Source organism: Saccopteryx bilineata, chromosome 2, assembly GCF_036850765.1.
Source record: "Saccopteryx bilineata isolate mSacBil1 chromosome 2, mSacBil1_pri_phased_curated, whole genome shotgun sequence".
NCBI lineage: Eukaryota > Metazoa > Chordata > Mammalia > Chiroptera > Emballonuridae > Saccopteryx > Saccopteryx bilineata.
In genome coordinates, this window is record NC_089491.1 from 245,183,106 (window position 1) to 245,209,347 (window position 26,242).

At 46.4% G+C, this 26,242-nt stretch overlaps 1 protein-coding gene across 5 annotated transcripts in view; it reads right to left on the reverse strand.

The window, feature by feature from the left end:
* The window catches only part of GRAMD1B (GRAM domain containing 1B), a 188,024-nt gene that overhangs the window by 93,737 nt on the left and 68,045 nt on the right, over nucleotides 1-26,242 (reverse strand). Inside the window, exons 1-2 of one of the 5 annotated variants that reach the window (XM_066259804.1) lie at nucleotides 5,090-5,153; nucleotides 4,664-4,807 (exon numbers count right to left, since the gene is read on the reverse strand). The exons of 2 other annotated variants lie outside the window; for them this stretch is intronic. In XM_066259804.1, the coding sequence (XP_066115901.1) occupies nucleotides 4,664-4,686 (23 nt within the window). In that variant the 5' untranslated portion in view covers nucleotides 4,687-4,807; nucleotides 5,090-5,153. 2 more of the 5 variants (XM_066259806.1, XM_066259803.1) reach the window with 2 other exon arrangements.

Sequence of the window (26,242 nt, forward strand, 5' to 3'; positions counted from 1 at the left end):
TTAAAAGATAAATCTATGTCCTGATCTTTACACACTAGAGACAGAAATTCCGAACTTTTTAATGTCTCATTGCAGTTCTTGCCGCTGCAGCCTAACCCCTTCTCCTTTCATGGACCTAAGCCAGAGCCGAAGAAGGAACAGCGCTCCATTCGTTAACAGGTTTCAATAAAAAAAAGTACATCGGACAACTGACCTTTAGCATTCAATAATACATGGCTGACCATTCATCTCCCAGGACTAAAGGAGTGTGAAAGTGAATTTCTGTCCCAGTCATCCTGTAAGAACATGAATGAATAGGTTCCCTCACACGCATTCCAACAAAAAGAGAAACTCCAAATTCCTCTCATCGGCGACCTGGCCACAGAAAACGCTTCCCCTGCTATGTGTCAGGAACTGTCCTCTCCATTTTCTCACGGAAGCAAATTCTTCCAGCACACTGACTTTCCTGAAGAGTTGTGACAGCCTCCAAGCTCTGTGGGGACTGTGCCACCAACCCCAACAGATGTGAGGACCGGGTACACCAGGGCTGAGAATCAAGACCAATGTCACTACAGTCTGCCAAGTCCTGCAGGGGCCAGAACAATTTGTATGGGGAACAGTCCCATGACCCCCACAAAACTAGAGACCTTCGTGGTGTTTGAGGTCCTGAAGCTCTACAGGAAGTAAAAATATCTTTACATCACACATACAAACAAAAAAACGTTTACCAAGCAGCAGCTAAGAAAGTTATTTGTCATGATTATTTTTAAAAGTTACTTGGCTTCCAAATTTCACATGTCCCACAGCTCTGCTTTGGCCCAGCCCTACCTGTTTACATGACCCCTCTCTCAATCTCCCACCACTACTCGTACCTGATAACTTTCACCAAGTTATTAGGAGACAGAATCCCAGAATCATCTGAGAGAGCCTGAAGCTCCTGCCCTACTAGGGGACAGGTTGGACTGGGAAAGGATTTCTATCACACAATGCAGCCACCTGTCAATCACAGACACACATCTTGATCAGCTTCATCCATAAGCATCCCCTATGATAACTTCGTAACTGTGAGGTATGTGTCCATCCTTCAAACCCCAATTCAAGTGCCAGTTACTCCAAAAAGATTCTCTGCCACCTTGGCAGAAATGAATTCTAGTCTCCACTGAATTTCTAGAGTTCATTGCATATATCCATACTTAGCATATACTGATTTGTTTTACAGGTTTTATGTGCACGCATAGGAGGGTTGGGTCTCATTTGACTTGGAAGGTCACCAATCCCTAGAAGTCAGAGGCAATGTCCTTTCCATTATTTTAACCCCCACGATGCCTGGGCTCAGGGATGTGGAAGTAATAATTACATGGTCCACATCTGTAGAATGAAGGTTTGGATGAATAATGAACATATAGACCTTGACCCTGTTCTCTGGGAAAAGAGGTCCAACATAGACATACCTCACTGTCGCTGTGATAGTCACAAACGCAAATACCCAGCTTTATGGGATTATAGTAAGGATGGAAGAAGACAATGCATTTCCATACTTTTAAGAGTCGAATTAACAACTAACCAGATAACAGAAGACAAGAGACAGCAGAGCAGATTTAAAAAAAAAAAAAAAAAAAAAAAAAAAACCCATTCACAATATGATGTTACATACAACAAACAGGAAAGTGCCCTACAGAAGAACGACCAAGGACAGGCAAGTCTCTGGGGAAATACCTGCAAAGGCAAAGACCTGGTTCCTACCTGTGTGCCCCCCACAGGTCACTGAACCTCTGTGTATCAGTGTCCTCACTCTGTAAAGTGGGGATCCCAACGCAGTAGGTCCTACGTGACTTAGCACACAGAAGGGGCTCAGTGTGGTGCTCGGCACATGGCAAGCACTCTGTAAATTTAGTAGCCTGATGATCATTATCAGCATTATCTTTTTTAAAAACTGATTTTAGAGACAAAAAGAGAGAGACAGAGAGAAAGAGAAGCATTCATTTGTTGTTCCACCTAGTTGGGTGCTCAGTGGTCGCTTCCTGTATGTGCCCTGACCGGGGATGGAACCCACACCTTGATGTTTCGGGACGACGCTCTGACTACTGAGCTAACTGGCCAGGGCTGGCATTGTCATTTTTTTTTATATCACTAACTTATAGTAGGCACTCCAGAAGTGTTCCTAGAAACAATTCAAACATCAGAAAGTTAATTAGTCCTATCCTCTTCCACCTACAGACAGTGCTGTTATCCAGAACAAAGCAGCCAATATATGGCCATCTTGTTTCTTCTGACTCTCCCTGTTGGGACAGTAGAGAGTCCCTGACATAGGATTCCAAGCCCAAATGTCCACGACACAACTACAAGATAGATCACGGGGTCTAACAGTATTCAGGCAGACTGAAACGCCAAAATTTCCCCATCTGTAACATTTTATTTGGCTGAAAAGGTTAAGGTTTATCCCAATTATAGTCCCCAACTTAATGCTGCTTTCCTGTTGAAATGCATCAAAAGATACTCAAGACAGATTTTTAAAGGCAAACATCTCTGCATAACCATGAGGCGCCAGCTGGGGCTGAGCACAGAAGTATTCTGTGTTAAAGTGATGTCTCATCCTGAATGACAGCTGCTTAAGCACCGCTCCATCCCAACCTGGCAGAGCCAATAGCAGGGGCATAGAAAGATACTAAGTGACTTCTGATGATGAGCTCAGCCACTCCCCGAGCAGCACCTGGGCCCGCCTTGGAGGCCTCAGCCAAGGCACAGACCCAGCCCTGCTCTGCTGAGGAATACAGGGGCAGCTCAGGTACTGACGGGGCCTGGAATTCCTGGTACCAACAGACTCCGCTGACCGCTTCCAACTCAGGAACCCAGAACCTGGCCTCAGGAAAGCAAGGGCAGGGATGATACTACAGTGCTCCATCCTCCTTTTTTAAACTCAGAGGAGGGCCTTTTAGGACAAGAGCTAAACGTAAGACGGAGAGATTTCAAATCTTTTTTTTTTTTTTTTGTATTTTTCTGAAGCTAGAAACGAGGAGAGACAGTCAGACAGACTCCACATGCACCCGACTGGGATCCACCTGGCACACCCACCAGGGGGTGATGCTCTGCCCCTCCAGGGCATGGCTCTGTTGCGACCAGAGCCACTCTAGCGCCTGGGGCAGAGGCCAAGGAGCCATCCCCAGCGCCCGGACCATCTTTGCTCCAATGGAGCCTCGGCTGCGGGAGGGGAAGAGAGAGACAGAGAGGAAGGAGAGGGGGAGGGGTGGAGAAGCAGATGGGCGCCTCTCCTGTGTGCCCTGGCCGGGAATCGAACCCGGGACTTCTACACGCCAGGCCGACGCTCTACCACTGAGCCAACTGGCCAGGGCTGAGATATCAAATCTTGAGGAGAAGGAAGTATAGGCTGGGTGGTCACCATTACTCATCGCTGCTCAGGACCTCACAGTTTTTAAGAGCAAGAACAAAGCTTGCAGGAATAAGCTCCTCCCTTTCCCTTCTGCAAAGAACCTTTGCAAGACCCACTAAAGGGCACTCCTGCCTTAGGGAGGAAAGCTGGTGGAGGAGACTAATTCTGTCAGGGTTTCACCTAGAGTAGGGGTTTCTGGAAAGTCAGATGTGGCCTAGAGCCAGGCTGGGACTCCATGAGTTAAACTGCTCAGTACCTACCCCATAATGTGCAAATCAAACCCCCACCCCATTCAGAGAAGTGGCCAACCACCACCTCCTTGGGCCATTCTGGCTTCAAGGAGATCAGGAGCATTCCTGAAGGGAGCCCCCAAGCTCCTTCCCCTCCTCCCTCCTTTCACCGCCTTCCAGGAGAGCAGGCTCCATCCTCAGCCCCAGGACCCTTTCTCCTGAGCCACCCAAGCTGCCCTGCAGGGAGTGCCACATCCTTGGGATAACAAAGTTTTCCAAGCAAAACCTCACTTTCCCAGCAGGAGCAGAGAAAAGGCCAACTCACCTACCCCTCTGCTTCAAAGGAGAAGAGGGACATAAGTACAGGTTTTACTTTTTAAATGGAAGGTAAATATATTCCAATGACTATGGTGGCTAGAATACAGGTACCCCACTTCGCAAGCACAAGGTGGCTTTCAGATCCCAGCATTCAGCCCAGGAAGAGGTGTCCACACAGCCCCAGGGTGGGCAGAGTGTGCCTGTGCGGGAGGTGCCGCTTCACTCTCCTTTGGGCCCCAGGCACACCCGAGGTTGGAGCCTGGCCCTCCAAGTCTCTCTGTTCAGAGAGAGGCCTCTAACTGGTCAGCGACTGCTCACACGGTGAAGAGGCCCCAAGGAGCTGCCCTGAGAAAGGCCCCTCTGTTGGGTTCAGGAGAGTAGGACAGCACCATCAGCCTGATGCTGACACACAGAACCTCGCCAACGTGATCTCTCTTTCTCAAGTTCCCTCCGTGGACGCTCTCCCATGCTCCTAGAAGTTAGACTCTTTTTAGCTGCAGTTTGAGTTTCTCGGCATCCCCTCACCCCCACTTCCACAAAACCCAGGAAGATGCTGGGAGAAAATACTGCAGCAGTGCAGAAGCTGGAGTGAGCCAGAGGGCAACCCCAACTTTGTAGAGTGCGTGTCCTGTCTTAGCCCCTGGATTCCAAGCGGGGAGCTGGCCCTGTGCGAAGGGGACTCTGCAGGATGCTGAGGTGCTGCGGGAACACCGTGAGAGGGGAAGGTGCCTCACCCTCCTCTACTTACCAGGAGAGCTTGAATCCTTTCATTAGTACAGTCAGGATAATCCACCGGCCGGGTCCTTAGCATCCCTGTTACAGCTCCAGAGGTCCCAGGACATATTTGAAAAGATGACGAAGTCCCAAAAGAACAGAATCCCATGTAATGTGACTTGAACACAGAAAGGAAGAAAAGAGAAAGAGAGAGAGGGAGAAAGCGGCTGCCAGAAGAAGTGCTGCTTCCCTTTCCTCCCCCTTTCTCAGCCGAAGGCTGGGCTGGAAGGCCAAGGACAGCTTCTTCAGATCCAGCCCGGGGCTGGAGCCGGCTGTCCGGGCTGGAGCTGCCGCTGCCGCTGCCAGATCCTGCCGAGGATGGGCAATGCTGGCAAGGCTGCAAAACAGCCCGGGAGTTGCTGTCAACAGGCAGGCTGGCCAGCCACCCACCCACCCTCACCTCATGCCAGCTCTGAGAACCCAAGGAGAGCCCTGGGAGAGAGAAAAAACCTAGCAGAAGCTGCACCTCTCTTCCCCCAGGCGGCAGCTCCCGCAGCTCCATGTAATCTCCTAATCAATGCAGTACCCAAGCAAAGCACTGCCAGCCACTTCCGCCCATTTAAAGACATAGCACATGTTATGTCCCGGGATGGGACAGAGAGTCAGGGGGAGAGGGAGGGTAGGTGAATAATGCTGTTCTGGAGAAGAAGAGCAGAGGGGCGGAAATGTCTTTAGATAAGTGCTTCCACGGGCACCCACCAAAGGGTTAAAAGCCCCACCCTGGGAGGAGGGGAGCCTCATCCCAGGCCCTCAGCAAACCTGGGAAATCCAAAGCTGAGCAGACCAGGAGGACTGGGTGGTGCTGGGCTAGGTGTCTAGGAGGCAGGCCAGCTGCACAAGACCACCTTAAATAGAATCCTCACCCTTTCCTGGTGAGGCAGAGAAGGCGGGGCCAGCACCACTGCGTCTGAGCAGTTCACAGCACACAGCGCATGGCTCTCTTCCCCTACTGGGAAAATTACCTTGCTGACTTCTGGGGTGTGCGATGAGGCAGCAATTTAGGGTGGCAAAGCAGCCGCTGCCCTCCCACCCCTAGTCACCTGAGGCCAGGGTCCTTTTAAGGTGGCCACAACGGCCTGGTGTGGGATTTAAACATTTTTTTTAATCACTAGTGCAGGGCTCCAGTAGACGCAGACAGCATCAAGTAAGGAGGGACAAGATTTTCAACTTCAACTCAAATATACAATTCATGGAAAAAGCAGAAAAGATTCCTCTTAAATTCCTCCAGGAGTGGGCCCAGGAAGGAGTCCCAGCCCCCCACACCTTCCCTGGCTGTATGATTGCTTTTGTCTGACCTCCCCTAGATTATGGACTATCTGGGTCAGTAATGCGGATGGATGAGAAGGAACAAAGAGGAGATTAATTATGAAATAGCAACCTTCAACTGAACCATAATAAGCCTTTACCCTGTAAATTGTCCCAAAGCAATCTAAAGACATGCATATGTTCTGTATTGTTGGTATCTATGCTGGACTTTCTAAAGTAACACTTTAAAAAAAAAAAAAAAAAAAAAGGGGAGTGCAAATCCCAGTTGTTATCCCTCATTGTACCCATTATTCTTTGTACCTGTAATCTGCCTTCCTCTTTTCAGAAGGTAAACTCCATGACTGTAGGAACTCCATCTCCACGCTGCCCAGGAAGGCTTGCATCTAGTTGGGGTTCTCTAAGCAAGTGCTTCATTGAAGTGACCTTGCACTGCAGTCTCTCTCCAGTGTTCAGATGGTCCAGCAGAAATACTCTTTAAGGTCTCCTGAGCTTGCAAAGATGTGGCCCCAAAGCAGCTCTGGGCTACAGAGTTTCTCTCCATCCACACCAAGACTTCAAAACACATCTGTAGCCATGTTTTTAAAGCTCCTTGAGCTTTTATACCCAGGCCATACTTTCAGCATAGACATTGTAAAGATACTCAAGATACCAGAGGCGCATAGACTTCTCCTTTATGACCTTGATAAACCACACAGCTGGCCTCCCAGGTCAGTTGACCCAGCCCCTTGACAAATGTCAAGTAGAAGGAGATGAGACTATTCTCTTCCTGCCCCAACAACTGCTATAACTCATAAAACTTGAATCAAAGCTTTCCAAGTATTACAATAGAAACATATTATTGTCAATGTGAACAATTTTTAGTTTTCCTCTTTACCTTTTTTTTAATCTTATGTCCAAGTATTGGTTAAAAAATAATTTGTTGTGAGCTTATTATGTCAGGCATCATGCTAAGCATTTTACATGCATTATCTCACTTAATCCGCACTTCTAGCTTATAAAGCAGTGACTATCGCTATTTGACAGGTCACACAGCTAAAAACTAAAGAGTGCAGTGTCTTGATTTGCCTAATGCCAAACAGCCAGCAAGCTGCAAGCTCGGGATTTGAATGCAAGCAAGTCCAACTCCAAAACCCTGTCTCATAATCACTATGTATGCTTAATAAAAAAAAAATTCTCTACCAGACAAGCTGATTTATAAGGGCTTCTCTGCTCCCAGGACAAGAAGAATCCAAGCAACAGGTTAAAAAAAAAAAAAGAAAAGACTAAACCAAGCCAGCTGCTTCTTCCATTACTGATAAATTAGCTGGCTTAAATGTCAGTGTGTGTATGTGATTTGAGAAACACGTAAAGAAAAGGGGGGAAAACAAAGAAGAGCCAAGTTGATTGAGAGACAATCATCTACATCAGTGGTAGTCAGCCTGGTCCCTCCCGCCCACTAGGGGGCGCTCCAGCTTTCATGGTGGGCGGTAGCGGAGCAACCAAAGTATAAATAAAAAGATAGATTTAACTATAGTAAGTTGTTTTATAAAGATTTATTCTGTCAAACAGCGAAAATCCAACATAAAGTACTTGGTAAGTAATTATTATTATATGCTTTAACTTGCTATAACTCTGCTTTATAAATTTTATAAAGTAAAGTTACTTCCCTACTTTATAAATCACCATGACTGTGGAACTGGTGGGCGGTTAGAAAATTTTACTACTAACAGAGACACAAAAGTGGGCGGTAGGTATAAAAAGGTTGACTAGCCCTGGTCTACATTAAAGACCCCTTGGCTCTTGTTTTTGAATCCAGGGCTTTCCCAGAGCTCTGGAACCTGGCTCCACTTCTGTGGTCCATCAAGAAAAACTCAAAGTATATTCCCAACATGGCTTTAAGATTCATGGATTCACTGCCTTTCCCTGAAGGAAATGAAAGAGTCAGGCCAAGCACAGTGAAGAAACAGTCCTCGTTCCATGTATTTTTCCCTCTTTTGTTTTCTCCTGCAGGGCAGTCGGTTTTGTGTGGTTTAATAGTTCCCTGACAGGTAAATCACCAGGCCTGACATAATTCCAGATTTCTCTGGGCGTGGTTATAGATGAATGATCGGGCAGGAGAATCCAATTCTCCTGCTTCTGCCTGACTCTGCTATCTGGCTACTCCTTGATAGTCATATTTTAGAAAAGGCAAGATTTTTTAGGAAAAAACCCCACTAAATTCTGAAGTCTTCCGTTTCTGGCAATATGGAAGATTACACATCCTAAAAGGCCTTTCTGATAAAACAACTAGAAATGCTGGATAAAATAGCTATTTAGAAAGGAAAAAAATATTTTAAAACATTTGATGGGCTATCAAAATATTATCTAAACAAGAAATATTTAGAGCCACAAATTTAGTGAGGACAGAAACCGAGAAAACTAACGAAAAGCCTTGTGGATGCGTTTCTTAGACAGGGCATTTTTACACCCTGTGGTATCTGGCTTTGGTTTTCACGGCCTCACTGAACACAGTGGGCCAGAGACAACATCAAAAGTGCATTCATGTGAGAGGTGGAAGAGGAGATCTCATAAAGCAGGCCTAAGCTGGCTAGCCCATCACCATAAAAACAAACTTGAAAGAAGCTCACAGCCCTGGCTGGGTAGCTCAATTGGTTGGAGCATTGTCCCGAAGCACAGAGGTTGCTGGTTCAATCCCTGGTCAGGGCACAAACAGGAACAGGACCATGTTCCTGTCTCTCTCTCCTTCTTTCTCTCCTCCTTCCTCTGTCACTAAAATCAATAAATAAAAATTAAAAAAAAAAAAAGAAATTCACAAATGCTACTGAGGAGCTAAAAGGACATCTGCCTGTCTTAAACCTTGGCAGTAAATGGAGGAAAACCAGTCTCCCTCAATAAATCATAATTACAAAGTAATCCTCGCATAGATCACTGCCTGATTATTTACCAAACAACTCAAAAAAAAAAAAAAAAAACCCCAATGTACAGAAGGAGAAGACTGATAAATTAAGACCATCTGATCATCCAAATTAATCATAAATAGAAAAGACATGGCTTTTCTGGGAGATGATATTTGTAAAGTGTAATTGAAAAAGGAATTATTCACAAAACATTTTACAATTCTAAAAATCAATAATAAAATCAGAAAAATAGACAAACGATTTGAATCAGCACTTTCAGAAGAGAAAAAGATCAATACCTTTATACAAAGGGGTTTGGCCTCATAACTACTCAGGAAACTAAAAATTTAAATTCCGGTGAGATACCATCTCATACCCATCTAACAGGCAAAAATGAAAAAGTCTTACAATGTCAAGGGTAGGAAGGAGCTAGTGGAAGTGTATATGGTTCAACAATCTAAGAAAACTATTTGGTATCATGTAGTAATGTTTAAGAACTGCATACCTGTAACACCCAATGAGTTTTTCCCCACTGATTACAAATCAATGAAAAACGCATGCAGTATGATTCCACGTATAGAAGAAGCACATAAAATGATAGATTAGGTAGATGATTTTACATCTGTATAGCTACAGTATTCCCTTATCCAGTTTCACTTTCTACGGTTTCAGTTATCCTTGGTCAATGGTGGTCCAAAAATCTTAAGTGGAAAATTCTAGAAATAAACAATTCACAAGTTTGAAACTGCACACCAGTAGAGTAATGAAATCTCATACCATCTCACTCAGACCTGCTTGGCACATAGATCACCCCTTTGTCCAGCACAGCCACACTGTCTATGCTATAGCCATCCATTAGTGACTTGGCATGACATCGTCTGTCACGGTATTGCAGCACTTGTGTTCAAGTCACCCTTATTTTACTTAATAACGGTCCCAACGTGCAAGAGCAATGATGTTGACAATTTGGATGCAAAGAGCAGATGTAAAATGAAGACACAGTATATCTAGGGTTGAGTACCATTCACGGGTTTGAGCATCCTTGGGGGCAGTCTTAGAACATATCCCCCTTGGATAAGGGAGGGAACTACGGTATTAGGTACCCACAAAACGAAAAATGAAGGGAATAAAAGTGGAGAGACAATGTAAGAAGTACACCGTGTTTGTTGTTTCTTCCTTCAGTATGCTTTGCACATACTTAGTATTTCATAAATAATCTTTGTATCTATTCAGTATTTAGCAGACAGAATTTAAAAATAAACACAGTAATTGGGAAACACCTGACACCCATCTTCTTTGGAGTTTTGCAGGCAGACTAGGGATGGGGGAAGGGTCTAATATGACGATGTTTTTGTATTATCTGCATTTTCAAAAATCTAAGTTCAAACACTTGACCTTCCCAGACTTGGGGATATTTGAAAGGTTGTTGTGTTAACAAGTTTGGTCTGTATGGCTCTAAGCTTCTTGTTACAGTGGTTTTTTACAAACTCCACTAGGTTTGAAATGAAAGTAGAAGAAGGTTCTACTTTTCGATTTTAGCTCCTCTATCTTGGCCTCCTACAAGCCTTAAGGTCTTACCCACCCTGGGGCTATTCCTTTCTTAATCCAACAAAACCATGACTTTGCCTCATCCAAAAGTAAGTACTAAAATGAGGAGAGAGTTCTTTCAATCAGAGCAAAGACACCCAAGACCCCGGCAAGCTGTGAACCCAGGGGGGGAATTCACCCTCCTGACTCCCACCTCCCCACCAGTGGTGCTTTCCACCCCCAGAAGCTCAAGCCTCCTTGTGACCTTGGGAAGTCACTGGGAAGTCACCTGGAGCAGAAAATAGAAAGACAACAAGATCCCTGAGGCTCTCTTTCTAGCTCAAGTTCCTGGATCCTGCACCCCTGCTCCTGGGGAGAGAGAGCCGCAGTACCAGGCGAGCAGCAGCCCTCCACAAGCTGGCAAACTGGGCCAAAGCAGTACTGCAGTCACACGTTGGGGAATCAAAGCTCCCCACTCAGGCAGGGCAGTCGTCAGGCGCTGAGTGTTATATTTAAGGAGCGTTTTGGAGGTCAGGAAGCAAGAGAGGAGCAGCGGGGGAGGGAGCTGCCTCCTAAACACTCCATTTTAACAACAAGCCTCCTCTTGGTCCTCCAGCCAGAAGCCTCTTCCAAATCCCTAACTGCAGTCAATAGCGCCTGTGTGAGGGAACGGCAGATGGCCAGAGCTGCTTCTGATCAGGTGCTCCCCACCACTTCCCTGTCCCCCCGGCCCCCCTCGGCGTCGCCCCACCCTCTGCCACTATTAGTCACTGGCTCTGGGGTGACAGTGTGGGCTGCAGGCATTGGCCTTGCCTCTTGGTCTGTTCATCTGTGTCAGCTCCCAGCTGGGCGCCTCCCCAGCCTCCCAGCCCCCCAGCCCACCCCTACCTTCAGACTGTGCCCACCCCTGTCCTCCAGCCCCTCTGCTGGGAGGGACAGGGAAGGGGAAGGGAAGGGAGGGGAGGGGGGGCAGCAGCGACAGAGCAGCGGAGTTTGAGAAGCTTGTGTGGAAAGCAGGAGGGAGTCTGTTCATTTCAAGAATGCTTCCTTCTGCCTCTAAGACCCCAGGGATTTATTTACTTGGGGTGTTGAAGTAAAAAAAAAAAAAAAAAAGGATAGACCTACTTCCCCCATCCTTCTTTGCCCCTCCTTCACAATCTGTTAATCCAGAATGTTTCTTCAGGCAACCAACAGAACAGGCAAGGTCAAAGCCAAGCTCCAGCAGGCTTCACCCTACTCCTAGTCATTTTACCAACACAGATCGAAGGTGTCTGTCCAATCCAGAGTTTAAAGTGGTCTTCCATACATCATGCCACGTGACCCTCACAACAACCCAGGGAAGTATTACTAAACCACATTTAACAGAGGAAGAAACGGAGGCCCCACTACAATTAACTGCCCCTAGCCAAGAGATGGGGCAGAAGCTGGAGACAAGAGGAAAAGCTGAAAGGCAAAGCCCCCTGCCTCGCAGGGAGCCTGGGAACCTCCTCTTGTCAGCCGGGGCCAGCAGGAATGGAAGGACCTCCCTGGCTCTCACCTCAGTGAATGAACCAACTAAACTACCTCTCTCTCGAGCTGAGGGCACTCTGGACATCTCTTGTCCATAGAGACTTCTGGGCTTGATAGAAGAACACAAGAGTTTCCATGGCCCTGCTGTCTGGCAAGGGTAACCCCAAAGACACCCTCTCTCTATCCTACCTTCCCTTCCAACGCCACAATCCTGAACACGTGACTGCCTGACTCAGTGCTGGTTCATTCATCTGTCTCCTTCATCAGTGTGTCCTGGATCACAACTCGTTGTGCTGCTAGACAGAGGGTGGCCCGTAGGAGCTAACAGCTTGTCAGGAAAGGTACGCACATCTCAGAGAAACCCCACCATCCAGGAGAGGGGAACATGGCCTGATTTCACTCATACTAATTACATGCAGAGCAGAAGAAACCTGCCAGGTGGAAGAGACAAGGTTGATTTCTTTTTGTTTAGTTTCATTTTTTTGTTTGTTTTTGTGACAGAGACAGAGAGAGACAGAGAGAGGGACAGACAGGGACAGACAGGAAGGGAGAGAGATGAGAAGCATCAATTCTTCGCTGCCACAACCTAGTTGCTCATTGATTGCTTTCCCATATGTGCCCTGATCGGGGGCTACAGCAGACCGAGTGACCCCTTGCTCAAGCCAGCGACCTTGGGTCCAAGTTGGTGAGCCTTGCTCAAACCAGATGAGCCTGCGCTCAAGCTGGCAACTTTGGGGTTTCAAACTTGGGTCCTTCGCGTCCCAGTCTGATGCTCTATCCACTGAGCCACCACCTGGTCAGGCGAAACAAGGCTGATTTCTAACCCTGCCCCCCCCAACTTCCTGGTTTATTCTTAGGAGAAAATCAGGATGACTTATGGTGTTAGGGACTCAGGAGGGTACTTATAAACTCAGGTTCTCTGGGGAGGGGCACCCATACCACCATACCCAGCTGCTGCTTCTCACCCTCCTCCCACCAAATGGAGAGGTCTCTTTCCTGAACAAAGTTACAGAAAAAAGTTACCACTAACAAACAGATAAACTGAGTGTTAACTCATTTCAAACAGTGAAAGTGTCCTAGCCAAGGACACAACAAGAATCTGTTGTTGGAAGAGAAACCACTTGCTAATATGACAAGGCTAGAAATACTGCACTCTTAACTGACAAGGACCTGCCACCAGTCCCAGAGGTGCCTGCTGTGGTCTAGCGCAGGGATGCTGAAATTAGACTTGAGTTCAAATCCATACTCAACAACTGTGTAACCTTGAGCAAGTCACTACATTTCCCTAAGCCTCGGCTCCATCTATAAAAAGGTGACAATGACAAATCATGAGGTCAGGAGAAGTTCATGGAACAACATACGATATAACATCGAGAATGTGCCCAATACGTTTAACCATTATTATGTATGATCATTCCCAAACAGGGACCACAGACCTTACTCCACTGCAGGAACAGCAGGCTCTGTTTCTATGCATCCTTATCTATTTTTTCTCCTTCACCTGAAAACGTTTCTAACGTTTCCTATCCTTTTTTTTTTTCTTTTTCCTTTTTTTAGTGAGAGACAGAGAGGGACAGAGATGAGAAGAATCACAACACTTTCAGTTGTTCATTGATTGTTTTTCATAAGGGCTTTGACCAGGGGGCTCCAGCCGAGCCAGTGACCCCTTGCTCAAGCCAGCGACCATGGGGTCATGTCTATGATCCCATACTCAAGCTAGCGACCCTACACTCAAGCTGGATGATGCTATGCTCAAGCCAGCGACCTTGGGGTTTTGAACCCTGGGGTTCTCAGAGTCCCAGGGTCAATGTTCTATTCACTGTGCCACCACCAGTCAGGCTAATGTTTCCTATTCTGTTGGGGTTATTTTTGTAATTTTATTTGGTGATATTTCTGTTAGATCAATCAGCTATTTATTTATCCAACTTTAACTATCCTTTTTGAATACCTAATACATCATGCTTCATGCAAATCATGTTATTTCAACAATACATCTAATATCCTCCCTGATCTCTAGAAGCTTATAATCTAGTAAGAATAATAAGTACTTACATCAAATAATGCTAACATAGCCCTGGCCGGTTGGCTCAGTGGTAAAGCATCAGCCTGGCATGCAGGAGTCCCGGGTTTGATTCCCGGCCAGGGCATACAGGAGAAGCGCCCATCTGCTTCTCCACCCCTCCCCCTCTCCTTCCTCTCTGTCTCTCTCTTCCCCTCCCGCAGCCAAGGCTCCATTGGAGCAAAGTTGGCCCGGGTGCTGAGGATGGCTCCATGGCCTCTGCCTCAGGTGCTAGAATGGCTCTGGTTGCAACAAAGCGACGCCCCAGATGGGCAGAGCATCGCCCCCTGGTGGGCATGCCGGGTGGATCCCAGTCGGGTACATGCGGGAGTCTGTCTGATTGCCTCCCCGTTTCCAACTTCAGAAAAAAAATACAACAACAACAAAAAAGAAAAAATAATGCTAACATAAAGTTTAAAGAACACATCCTATGAGAGAGGCAGGTTGGTATTCATTAGGCCAATTTTCCAACCGACTAACAAGTAACGGCGAATAGCCTCAGCTAACCTATACGACTAGGTCTGTCTGGGATAATTATTTTTGATTATTCTGGTCTTCAACACAAAAGAGTTAGCCAGAAAAAGGATCCAATGTTTGTCACCCTTTATGGAGACAAAAACTTCCTATTTGCATGACAGGTGTCCAGGAATAGTGCCTCTGGCACATGTTGCTACTATCATTGCCAATAAAAACAGGTTAAATCGGATGGAGCGGATTGCAGCCAATCGGCTGGATTTTTAAGTTCCTTTGCTGACCATCAGGATATTTTCTCATCAGCACCTTAAGATGGAAAAAAAATGCTCCAAGATATCCCAGACTCCTATTTCTACCACATTTTCCTAACCTCACTGCAAATAGGAGAGAATGGCATCATCATGAGTAAACCTCAGAGCTCAGGAACCATCTGTCTTGTGACCAGAGCTACTCAGTATATATGCTCCCTGGCCTTCCACACTAAGCCACCAGCTACCTTGATGAGTCTGGGGCACCCAAGTGCTGGCGTGTACCACAATGAAGTTTTTATGTGGATCTGTGAACAATTAAGAAAAATAAGGGCAACCTGGTACATTTTCCAAAGCTAAATATACAGAATTTTTAATTAATTTTGCTAACTTGTCCTTGTAAATTTTGTGTTAAAATCTTTTTTTTTTTTTTTTTTTTTTTTGCACAAGCCAGCAACCTTGGGCTTCAAGCCAGCAACATTTGGGCTATAGCCAGCAACCAAGGGTTCATGTCTATGATCTCACGCTCAAGTCAGCGAGCGACCCCACGTTCAAGCCCGATAAGCCCGGGCTCAAGCCAGTGACCTTGAGGTTTTAAACCTGGGTCCTCAGCATCCAAAACCTATGCTCTATCCACTGCGCCACTGCCTGGCCAGGCAAAATATTTTTTAAGTATAAATAACGGCGATGATAATTTTATACTTTAGTTTAATTTTGTTACCATGTATAGGTAAAATAAGAAACTTTCTGGTTCAGTCCACCAACTTTTTTCAATTTCTTAACAAAATCCACATGTTCAGACTCCCTTATGGAGAAGGCTTCTCGGTCCTACGATCTCTCATTCCACTCTAAGGAAAGCCTCAGCTCTCAACTGCTGGGAGGCTCCCTGCAACTCAACCCCTTTGTTACGTGGTCATCTGGGTCGCAGGGCTTCCTGACTTACGGCAGTCATCTTTTTTTTTCAATTGAGATGTAATTGCCACATATAACATTAGATTAGTTTAGGTGTACAGCATGGTGATTCAGTATGTGTATGCAGTTCAGCCTTGACAACACGGGTTTTAACTGCATAGCCCATCTACATGTTAATTTTCCCCCCAAAATATGTGCAGAACTGTAAATGTCGTTTCTCTTCCTTTCGATTTTCTTTATAACATTTTCCTTTCTCTAGCTTACTTTATTGTAAGAATACAGTATGTAATACACAGAACATATAAAATATGTGTTAATCGACTGTTTATGTTCTCAGTAAGGCTTCCTTCTAATCAACATTAAGCTTTTGGAAGCTAAGTTTGGAGGAAGTGAAAAGTTATATGCTGATTTTCAGCTGTTCAGGGTGAGGGTGGGATGTGCAGACAATCCTCACCCCACCTTGTTCAAGGGTAACTGTATATTGCATAATGGTCACCACAATAAATCTAGTTAATATCCATCCCCATACATAGCTACAATATGTTTTCTTATGATGACCTAATCTGGTGTTAGGCCTGCACTTCCCAAAATATATATGTACAACTATTACCATGCCCCTACACTCAGACCCAGTCTTCCGACTGTTCCTGAACATCTTGACTAGATGCCTCACAGCCCCTCAGAGCTAGCCTGAGCATCTGGAACTCTTCATTGTCCCGCTACCTCTCCTTCCGACTCTGACCTCCTGTGCCTATCACAATAGACGGCACCGCCAACCACCAAGTCACCCAGCCGGACAGCTGGGATTCAGCGTACACTCCTCCAATTAATTAGGTAGAAAGTCATGTCAATTCTAGCTTCCTAACTATAACCACAGCTCATGTCCTGCTTATCAGTTTTTATCTGCCTTTCAATTCTAATCATTATGTTTGCAGTTGTAATCACCTCTGCTATCTGTTTGTTCAGTCACCAAATATTTATTGAAAAGCAAAAACAACCCTGGTCAAGTAGCTCAGTTGGTGAGAGCTGTCCTAATACACCAAGGTTATACATTCAATCCTGGGACAGGGCACATACAAGACTCAACCAATGAATGCATAAATAAGTAGAACAACAAATTAATGTTTCTCTCTTTCTCTCTTAAATCAACAAATAAAAGTTAAAAACAATATAAAACAAACAACCCTTGTTCTTAAAAAGCTTATAGTCTAATGGGGAGAGACATATATGTATTTAAAAAATAAAGTGCCAAAATAAAGTGCACAAAATGGTAAAATTATAAATTATTTGCCTACCTTGTAGTCAAGGAGTACTTTTTCAAAAGTATTTCCAACCAGTATCCACAGACCTCCCCTGTGTACTGAAAGAACTTTTCTTCTGAGAAGTACTTTTTCTGATATGTTACAAGCCTTCAAGCTTGCACTTCGGGACAGTACTGCACAATCGCTGCACTGTCTGGGCTGCCATGGCGTGCCAATGCAACTCCTGCTTGTGTCTCCAGTTTCATCATCTGCCTCCTGTCTTCCACATGCATCCGACTCACAACTCATAACACTATCACCCTCGTTTACAAGTGGAAAACTGAGGCTGGGAAAGGCCAAGAGGACTCACAAGTTCACAACACCAGTAAGTGCCAGTGCCAACGTTTGGACCCAGATATGTCCAACTGCAAATCATAACTAGATCCCCTCTCTTCTCTGTCCACCTGATAAACTCCCAGCCATACTTCAGCTCTCATATCACCTGCCACTTCCTTTAGAAAGCCCTGTCGAGGCAACACCAGATCTTTTGTGCTTCCCTGATAACTTTCACTTCTATTACAATCCATGTTACCTTGTGCCATAATAATTTGTTTACTCTGCAGTCGCCCCCAAGATCCATCAGCAACTGCTCACAGTGAGCGAGTGTTCTGTCCACCTAATATCTCCATCTCAGCCCCTCTGTTGGCATATAATTGGTATTTAATAAACATTTGATGAATGAGTGGATTAATGAATGCCATCAACCTCTTTTTCAAGGTTGAAATAGAAACCCACAGGACATAATTTATCATCTGCATATCTTCAAGCAGTGATATCAGCACATCAGATGGACCCAAGTCTGAAAGTGCAACTATAAAAAATAAAATCAAGTAGCACATGGCAAATCCAGACTCCAGGAGATGAAGCCACACTTCCAAAGCCCTGCTCCAGGAACTGAACACAGTCCAAACAGGCAGTGTTGACATCAAGAATGACCAAACCTCCCACGAAAAGCTAATTCATTTCCAGGTAATTGAACTCAATTCACTGGGGTTTAAGAGAAATCATGGGAATAGTACCTCACAAATAAAAGGAGAAAGGCTTGAGTAAGGAGGAGACATTCACAAGTACTTAAGACATTAAAGAATTGATATCCAAGTCATATGTCAATAGCGTACCAAGGACTCACAATAAGATTTTGGACTCAATAGTTCCACTGCATTTACATATTATCAGAGATTCAGTCCACTGGCCATAATGCATAGGTTCTCTTTGTACCCGGGCTGCAAAATGCAGACAGGTTCTTTATGGGAACATCTTGATCATTTAAAGGAGATCTAATGACAGCCATGATACTTTTCCCAGAAAAACACACAGAGATACACATAACTTTGCCTACAAATGATAGAGGCTAAAATCCGCCCAACAATGTAAATGGTTCGTGGGCTCACACTGAAAACACCTGAACTAAACTCCTTCCACAGGGTTTGGGCTAGAGAAGGACAAAGAAAAAGAATTACAGCCTGACCAGGTGGTAGAACAGTGGATAGAGCATTGGTGTGGGATGCTGAAGACACAGGTTTGAATCCCCAAGATTGCCGGTTTGAGCACAGGGTTGCCAGCTTGCATGTGGGATCATAGACATGAACCCATGGTCACTGGCTTGAGCCCAAGGTCACTGGTTCAGCTGCAACCCCCCCATCAAGACACATGAGAAGCAATCAGTGAATAACTGACTGCCACAACTATGAGCCAATGCTTCTCATCTCTCTCCCTTCCTGTCTGTGTCTGTCCCTCCATAACTCCCTCTCTCACTTAAAGAGAGAGAGAGAGAGAGAGAGAGAGAGAGAGAAGAGAGATAGTTAAATGGTGTCTGTGTGTGTTGCGTGTGCATAGCCAATCACATTCACTCTGTGGCCAAGGTCCTAAAAGCAAATGCTAGCCTCAGGAGTGGTCCAGATCCGAGGTATGACTGCACAATGGGCTAGATAATCTGCAATCTAGATTGAAGGGTGGCAAGAGCCAAGAAAAATACAACTGTCTCTGCTTCAACCCCATATACAAATGCAAACATAAACACACAATCCAATCTAACTTCAGAATAACTCCCCAATCCTCCTAAACCACCCTTTCCCAGAGCACTCGCCACCGCCTCCTCTTGAGAGCCAGCTGGTTGATTCCAAACCACTTACAACGTCAAGAGCTAGTTGAGGAGCAGGTTTGTAAAAGGCTAAGTCAGCCTGGTGAGAGATGACACTCGACAATCACAGAAGGCAGCTTTACAGCCAGACAGCACCTGGAGCAAATTGTTTGGGATCCAAACACAGTTGCAGATGCCCGTTCCCATGGCTGTCTCTGCGCACCGCTTGGGGGCACAGCGTCTTGCCCTCACCACCCGTTCTCTAAGTGAGTACTCAAATGTTTGTCGCAGAATGGAAAAGAGGGGGGAACAGGGACGAGACAGGAGTGACCGAGCCAGGGAGCCTAGGAGTCCAGGGAGACCTGGCCTCGTTTAGTTTTTCTCACCCTAGCTCCTTTCTGCAAACTTGACAGAGCTAAGCTAGTTAAAACAACAGATGCATGTAATTTTCACCCATGTGCAGACTAGGAGATGAAGGCCCAGAGAGTCTAAGTAACTTGGATCAGATCACACAGCATATGGGAGTAGGAGAAAGGAGCCAAGAAACGAGTTCTGTGATTCCCAGAGACATTTTCCTAACCGCTTTAACATATTCCTGCCCTCAGCCTCGCCACTCCTTCGGCCTCCTACCCCATCTCCTCCACACACACACACAGGATGCCCTGCTGCGGAAGTCTGAGCCTCACCCAGCCTTCCACCTCTGAGAGATAGGAGACCCAGCCACCTGGACAAAGAGGAAGGCCCCCAAACCAAAGGTCGGGATATTCTGGAAGGACTACAGGTCTCTCCCTGCATACAGGGGCCGGGGCTGTGGCATATACACAGACCACCCTTAGATCCCCCTATCCACTCCCAGTGGCTCAAGCTCCTTGTTTGGGAAAATATACAGAAAAACAAATTGCAAGCTGGATTCAGGAGAGATAAGATACCTATCTCAGGGACGCCCTCTAGCGCGCTGATGGGGTCCACACAACACAGCACCCTACCACCATTCCCTAGAGGGGCCCAGACTGTCCTTCCACTGGGCATCAGATGAACGTGGAAGGGGACCACAGCAGCACCTGCCACTCAGAGACAAACTCCTCACAAACCCCAAGGCCAACATCTGCCGCTGGATGAAAGGTGGTCTCTGCCTTTAAGACTGCCCCGCCCACACCGACCCCACCCATTCCTCACACAGCAGTCAGAGGGAAGAGAGTCACAGCAGGTGAAAAGAAAGTGTGGAGGTGGCGCAAACAGATTGAGGAAGCGCTGTAGTTCGGGGAAGAGGCAGAGGAAGGAGAGAGAGAGAGAGAGAGAGAGGGAGAGAGAGAATGAATATAGGAAAGGGTGACTATAAGGAGACAGGATACAGAGAAATGGAAAACCAGGCGGAGCTAAAGAGAGAGACAGACACGTGAGTCTGCCCAGACCAGGCTGCGCATCACCCCTCACACCCGCGCAGACACCGGGCACATGAAGTTGGGCGTGCTGGCAGGCCCAGCCCCCCTTCCTCTCCTGAGTCCCTCTTGCCCGCATCATTTCCCCTTGCTTGGACAGTGGTGGGCTGAGGGAGGAGGGGAGAGAATGTGAACCAAAGGGAGAACTTGCCAAGCGAAGCCACTTACGCACAGTGCGGCCGGCAGCATTTCCATCCTACCTTTGCTGTCGCCATGTCAGCCGGCTCCATGGTTTCTGCTTGGCCTACGGACCGGTGGCACCATCCAGAGAGAAAAGGCAGAGTCACAAACGTCCACCAGAAAGAACAAACCACCCCTCTGGAAGGTCAGGGAGAATGAGAGACTTATTTCTACTCTCTGGTCCCCTGGGACCTCCTCTGTTGGGGAGGAGAGAGGCTGGAGGTCCCCGGAAAGTTAGGACACCTGCCTGTATTCCCATAGATGCCCATAAGAGGCTGAGTCAGGGGACCTCTCCCCTTGTCTGGTACTTCTTCCCAGGAGTCAAGTGTGGGGCTCAGCAGGGCGCCCCCTGCTGGGAGAGAACGCACAGAGAGGAAGGCCCTACCCTCCCATCACCCAGCCAATGGGTCCCCATGGTTCAAGAAGAGGGGAGCATGTGGTAGAGGCCAACTGAGCAAGTGCTGAGGGGAGCAGGAGGGGAGCAGGCTAAGGCTGGTGAGGGGCAGGTGTGGAACCTCGAGAAAAAGCTGCAGCACTGGGAGGGAGACAGAAGGCGCTGTGCAAGGAGGTGCTGGAGCCACAGAGCCGGAGCCCTGCAGGCAAGGTGGAGGAGGCAGAGGGAGAGGAATTCGCCCAGTGAAGTCACTCACCTTGCAGTAACATTCAGACTGACTGAGGCCTACACAGGAGCCAAGAGCGGGCGGCTCACAACCCCCACTCCACTCCCAGAGATTCCCAGCCTCTCTCTGTCTAAAGATACATGAGAGCAGCCTGCAGCCGGGCTGGATCTGCAGAGGCCTCTGGCTCTCTCAGAGCAGCCTGATTGGAGGAGCAGGATGACTTCATCCGGCCCCATTCATCACTCTAGGTTTCCTGCCCAGCAGGGACAGGCCGCCCTGCTCACAGTGACTACAGCTTCCTCTCTGGCCCATTTTACTCAGGCAGCCAGGGACAGGCTGTGTGGACCCAGCAGCCAGGGAGGAGGGATGAGAGGACTCCAGGCCCGGAAGGAAAGGGGCACAGGCTGCTCCCATTTCCCCCTAAAACACAGTGCACATGTTCACTGGGAGACTGCCAGGGCAGCCACCAGATCAATGCAGAAGAGCAACTGTCCTCCAAACCAGCAAAGAAACAAGGTGAACCACGCACCCTCCTGCCAAAAAGTTAAACAGAGAATAAAACCATGGAAAAGCAGCCCAATACCCTCAGGCATTCTTAAGTGCACTCATCCTTCCCAGCATCCTCCCTGTCAAGTCCAGCTCCACCAGCTCACCTGCTGGGCTCACCTGGGCTTGCTGTCACAGACCTAATTCCCCTCAGCAATGCTGAGGTCCTGAGAGAAAAGACGGCCCCTCATTTCCCCCTCCGTTTTCTCCCCACCCCCACATCCCATCCAACCCCTAGAGCATAAGAACACTCAGCAAAGCAAGGGGTACAGTGATTAAAAGATTGACTAGAAAAAGAAGGCACCCATAGTGCGCTCACTCAGCCAGCCCCACCTATGTTTCCCTCGTTCTTTTCTGTTCCCCTGCGTCTGTTCAAGCCTGACTTCACAAGGAAGCCACACACTCAGGTAGACCAAGGCAGGCCAGGATAGAGTTTTCCATGAGGATCACAGCACCAAGCCTTCTGCCAGTTCACCAGCGGCCGTGTGTCTGGCTCAAGGACAGGAGTAACAGCAGCAACACTCCCGTCTGTACCTTGTTTCACAATTCACGATACATTTCAAGTTTACTACCTCATTTGAAAACCACAGGAATCCTGTGAGGTCAGCACTGCTTTCCCGGTGTCAAAGATAATGACACTGAGGTTGAAGTGACTGGTCCAAGGTCACAGAGCATAACAAACTGGGACTCAAAGCTGCGCTCACTGACCAAATCCTTGTCCATTAAATAGCATTCTACCAAATATCCCACCACTTCACTTTCTGCCTCCCTCCATCTGTCCCCAACTCCTGTTTGTGATTATTATAAAGAGTATACAATCTCAAAATTAATTAGGCATTTTCCTTTGCACCCCATTTATATATGTGAGTATATGTATATATATTTTTCATTTATTTATTTATTTATTTATTTATTTTGCAAGTCAGAGAGATGGAGAGACAGACAGACAGGAAGGAAGAGAGATGAGAAGCATTAGCTCATAGTTGCGGCATTTTTTAGTTGTTGATTGATTGCTTCTCATATGTGCCTTGACTGGGGGCTCCAGCTGAGCCAGTGACTTTTGCCTAAGTCAGCGACCTTGGGCTTCAAGCCAGCGACCTTTGGCCTCAAGCCAGTGACCATGGGATGTTAATGATCCCATGCTCAAGCCGGCGACTTTGGTGTTTTGAACCTGGGACCTCAACATCTCAGGTTGATGCTCTATCCATTGTGCCACCACTGGTCAGGTTGCACACCCATTTTTTTAAAGACGGCAAAATTATAATTAAAATTATAAGAAAATACATTATCAAATATTGGAAATAAAAATCTGGAGCCGACTCAGAGGTTAGAGCATACATTTAACAAATCTGTGTCCACTAGAAACTGCTTTAAAAAACAATCATCAAAGATTCACTCATGTTCACTTTACTTAGGCAGAAAAGTAGAACAAGACACCTGAAGGAACACACTGGCCAACTATCAAGATTAAAATTAAGGGGGAGGAAAGGATGTGTACCCTGGTTTCTAAAAGTATATCATTTTCTAGACATCATAAATACAGAATACATCACTTCTCCTTTTTCTATCATACTATTAGGCAAGAGGTGCCAAGTTCCATAAACCCATAGAGGAAAAGACAGCGACGAAAGTCAGAGAATATCATTTAGGCCAATTGGATCGGTTTCTTTTTACTCATTGCCTGGTTTCTATAAGCCCTAGACTGTGGCCTCAGACACAATCAACTTGAAAAGGGTAAGAGGCTTTGCTGGTACTACAGTAGAGGTATTCCACACCCCCACCCCCATGCACACACACACAAACAAAGGTGTGGGGGCCCTGCCATGTCATCCCTGCTCGGAAGCCTGTCAACGTCCCTTCTGGCTATTGCCATGGCCCGCAGTCCTCTCAGCTCCTGGGCTGACAGTCAAATGTACAAACAGATGGAGAGCAGAAGGCTGGTGCCCACGAGTGGGGATGTTCTGTTTTATCAGAATCACAAGGAAATTGGACTCATGTTAATGGCACTCCATCCAGTGTCCCAAATGACCAAACACATTTACCCAGTCACTCAGATTCTAAAGGCATCCAATGGCCGCACAGCCCAGAGGGATGAGCACAGCATTCAGGAGAGCTGCACAGCCAGAAAAGCATCCATGTCTGTTTTACAAAGCAATTCAGGGGCCTTGAACTCAAAGCAGCAGGGAAGAGCGCCGTTAGCTACAGAACAGATGACCTAGAAGATGGGGCAGGTTGGGAGGGCAGGGATCATGATAGGCTTTAATGAGTGAGGAGGAAAGGAATATATCCAAAAGATAATTCTAGGAAGACAGAAAAGAAGCTGACACTGAGAATCAAAAAGGAAAGACAAAGTGATGAAGAATATCTAACGACAAAAGCAGCCATTGACTCGGCTACTTACCGAGTATGAAAGGACTCCGTCTACATAACTCCTTATAGGATAAATAACTCCTCTAGTCTACGCACTTGTTTTTTGAACTGGGGACCAGAAGTTCTCTCTTCTACAACTTAACTCATTCCATTTTGCCTCATATTGAGTGAAAAGATAGGTAACTACATAGCTAGACCACATTATAATATATTTTCTCTCCAGGGCTATTATTTGTACTAATCACTTTACCCTAGGTATTATATTCTACCTTCTTAATCACTGTACTTATGAACCAAATTAAGGAAAGGAACAAATACAAATGCTTGAAGAGAAGCTAGAATGAGTTTTGTCAGGGACGGTTACAGTGTGGTGGGAAGTGAAGGCACCCAGTTCCCTGAAGCCAGTTCAGAGGCCGGACAGTGCACCTGCTTCTTTAGGAAAAGCCTCTTCTGTAGCAGCTGCCTTCTGGAGAGAGGGGCTGCACGCAAACCAAAAAATTCCTTTTCTTCAGTGTCTATTATTGATTGTAGACTAAAAAGATGGCAATGAAAAAGGGACTGACAGACCTACAGGAGGCGAGAAATATGATAGACTTTGAGAGGTCATCTAATGCCTTCTCTCCCTGTATACAGAAAGTGGCAGCTTCTCTTGAGAGGAGAGACAGAAAAAAGAAAGAGGAAGGAAAAAAGAGAGAGTGAAGAGAAAAAGGGCAGTATGTGTGTGTGTGTGTGTGTGTGTGTGTGTATGTATGTGTGTGTGTGCGTGCATGTGTGTGTTGTCATGACTGAGTGTTTGGAAGGTGACTTCTCATCTCCTTTGCATATTAGCCATTAACTCTGTAGAGAGGGAGGTGAGCCTGAAGAACACGCCTCTCAGGCTATGGTGGTTAGGTCTGAATTCTGACTCAACCACTCATCGTCTGTGTGGCCTTGGGCAAGTTACTTAGCTTCTCTGTGCCCCCATTTCCCCATCTATAAGGCATGGATCTTAATATCCCTTACCTCAGAGGCTGCTATCAAGATTGAATGAGATATATGTAAAGGGCTGAGAATTGGGTCTGGCACAATTACAATGAAACTACCTAATTGTCAGAAAGCTGGATTTTTGTTGTTTTTGTTTGTTTGTTTGTTTGTTTGATTCAATGGTTCACCTCCTGTCTTCCCCTATATACGTGACATACCCCACCCCCGCATGAAATCCCTGCCCCATGAAATTTTAAGACCCTTATAGAGTGGGCGATGGTGAAAGTAGACTGGACAGAAAAATCCACCTGCTTTTTCTTTTTAACTATATAAGAAAGGTTTTTTAGAAAGTCACAGAGATAGAAATAAACTATGGAAGAAATGGGCTCAGGAAACAAGTTATAGAGGCAGAAAAAAGGGGGCAGGGCTTAGAGCTTAGGAGAGAAAAAGAGAGAGAGGGAGATGAAAAACACAACTGGTTTTTTAGGTGAAAAAAGACTTTAGAACAGTGAAGCAAGGCAGTCATTAGAGTAAGAAAAAAGCAGGAATGCAATAAGAAAGGTACTGCAATATGAGAGACTTCCAGGTAATGCGGAATGGGAGTGGACATCAAGGGGGGCGTGCAGGGAGATTTGGGGGAAAAGACATCAGAGAACAATGAAGGAATCCAAAATGAAAATAAAGAAGGGAAAGACTCACACAAAAAATCAGGGAAAGTGATCAAGTTGGAGGTGGGAGGAGAAAGGAGACTAAGTATAAACTCAAGGCGGAAATTTCCACAGGAAGGTCTGACTAAAGCATCTGAGACAGGCTATGGATGGATAGAAACCGCTTGGCCTCAAATGGCAGCTAACTGCAAAGTTCAAGTCTGATGGTCTTGCAAAGCCAAACTGCTCTCTGGAGAAGTCAGGTGTGGTGGGAGCGTGGGAGTGGGGGGCGGGCAGCTAGTTTCTGAAGCCATCAGGACAGAGAGGTAGTGAGATGGGTGGTGAGAATTAAGGTTCCAGGAGGAAAGGAAATAACCTTCGGGAGCAGTCACCCATAGTACTGCACCCTCACCTAGAAGGAAGATGTGAGGAGGAAGGAGGAAGGAGGAAGGGCTATTCAAGTCCAACAAGGAACTGGCCAGGGTGTTGGTCTCCCTCACCAGCTCGCCTACGGAAGCTCATACCTCATGTCTCTG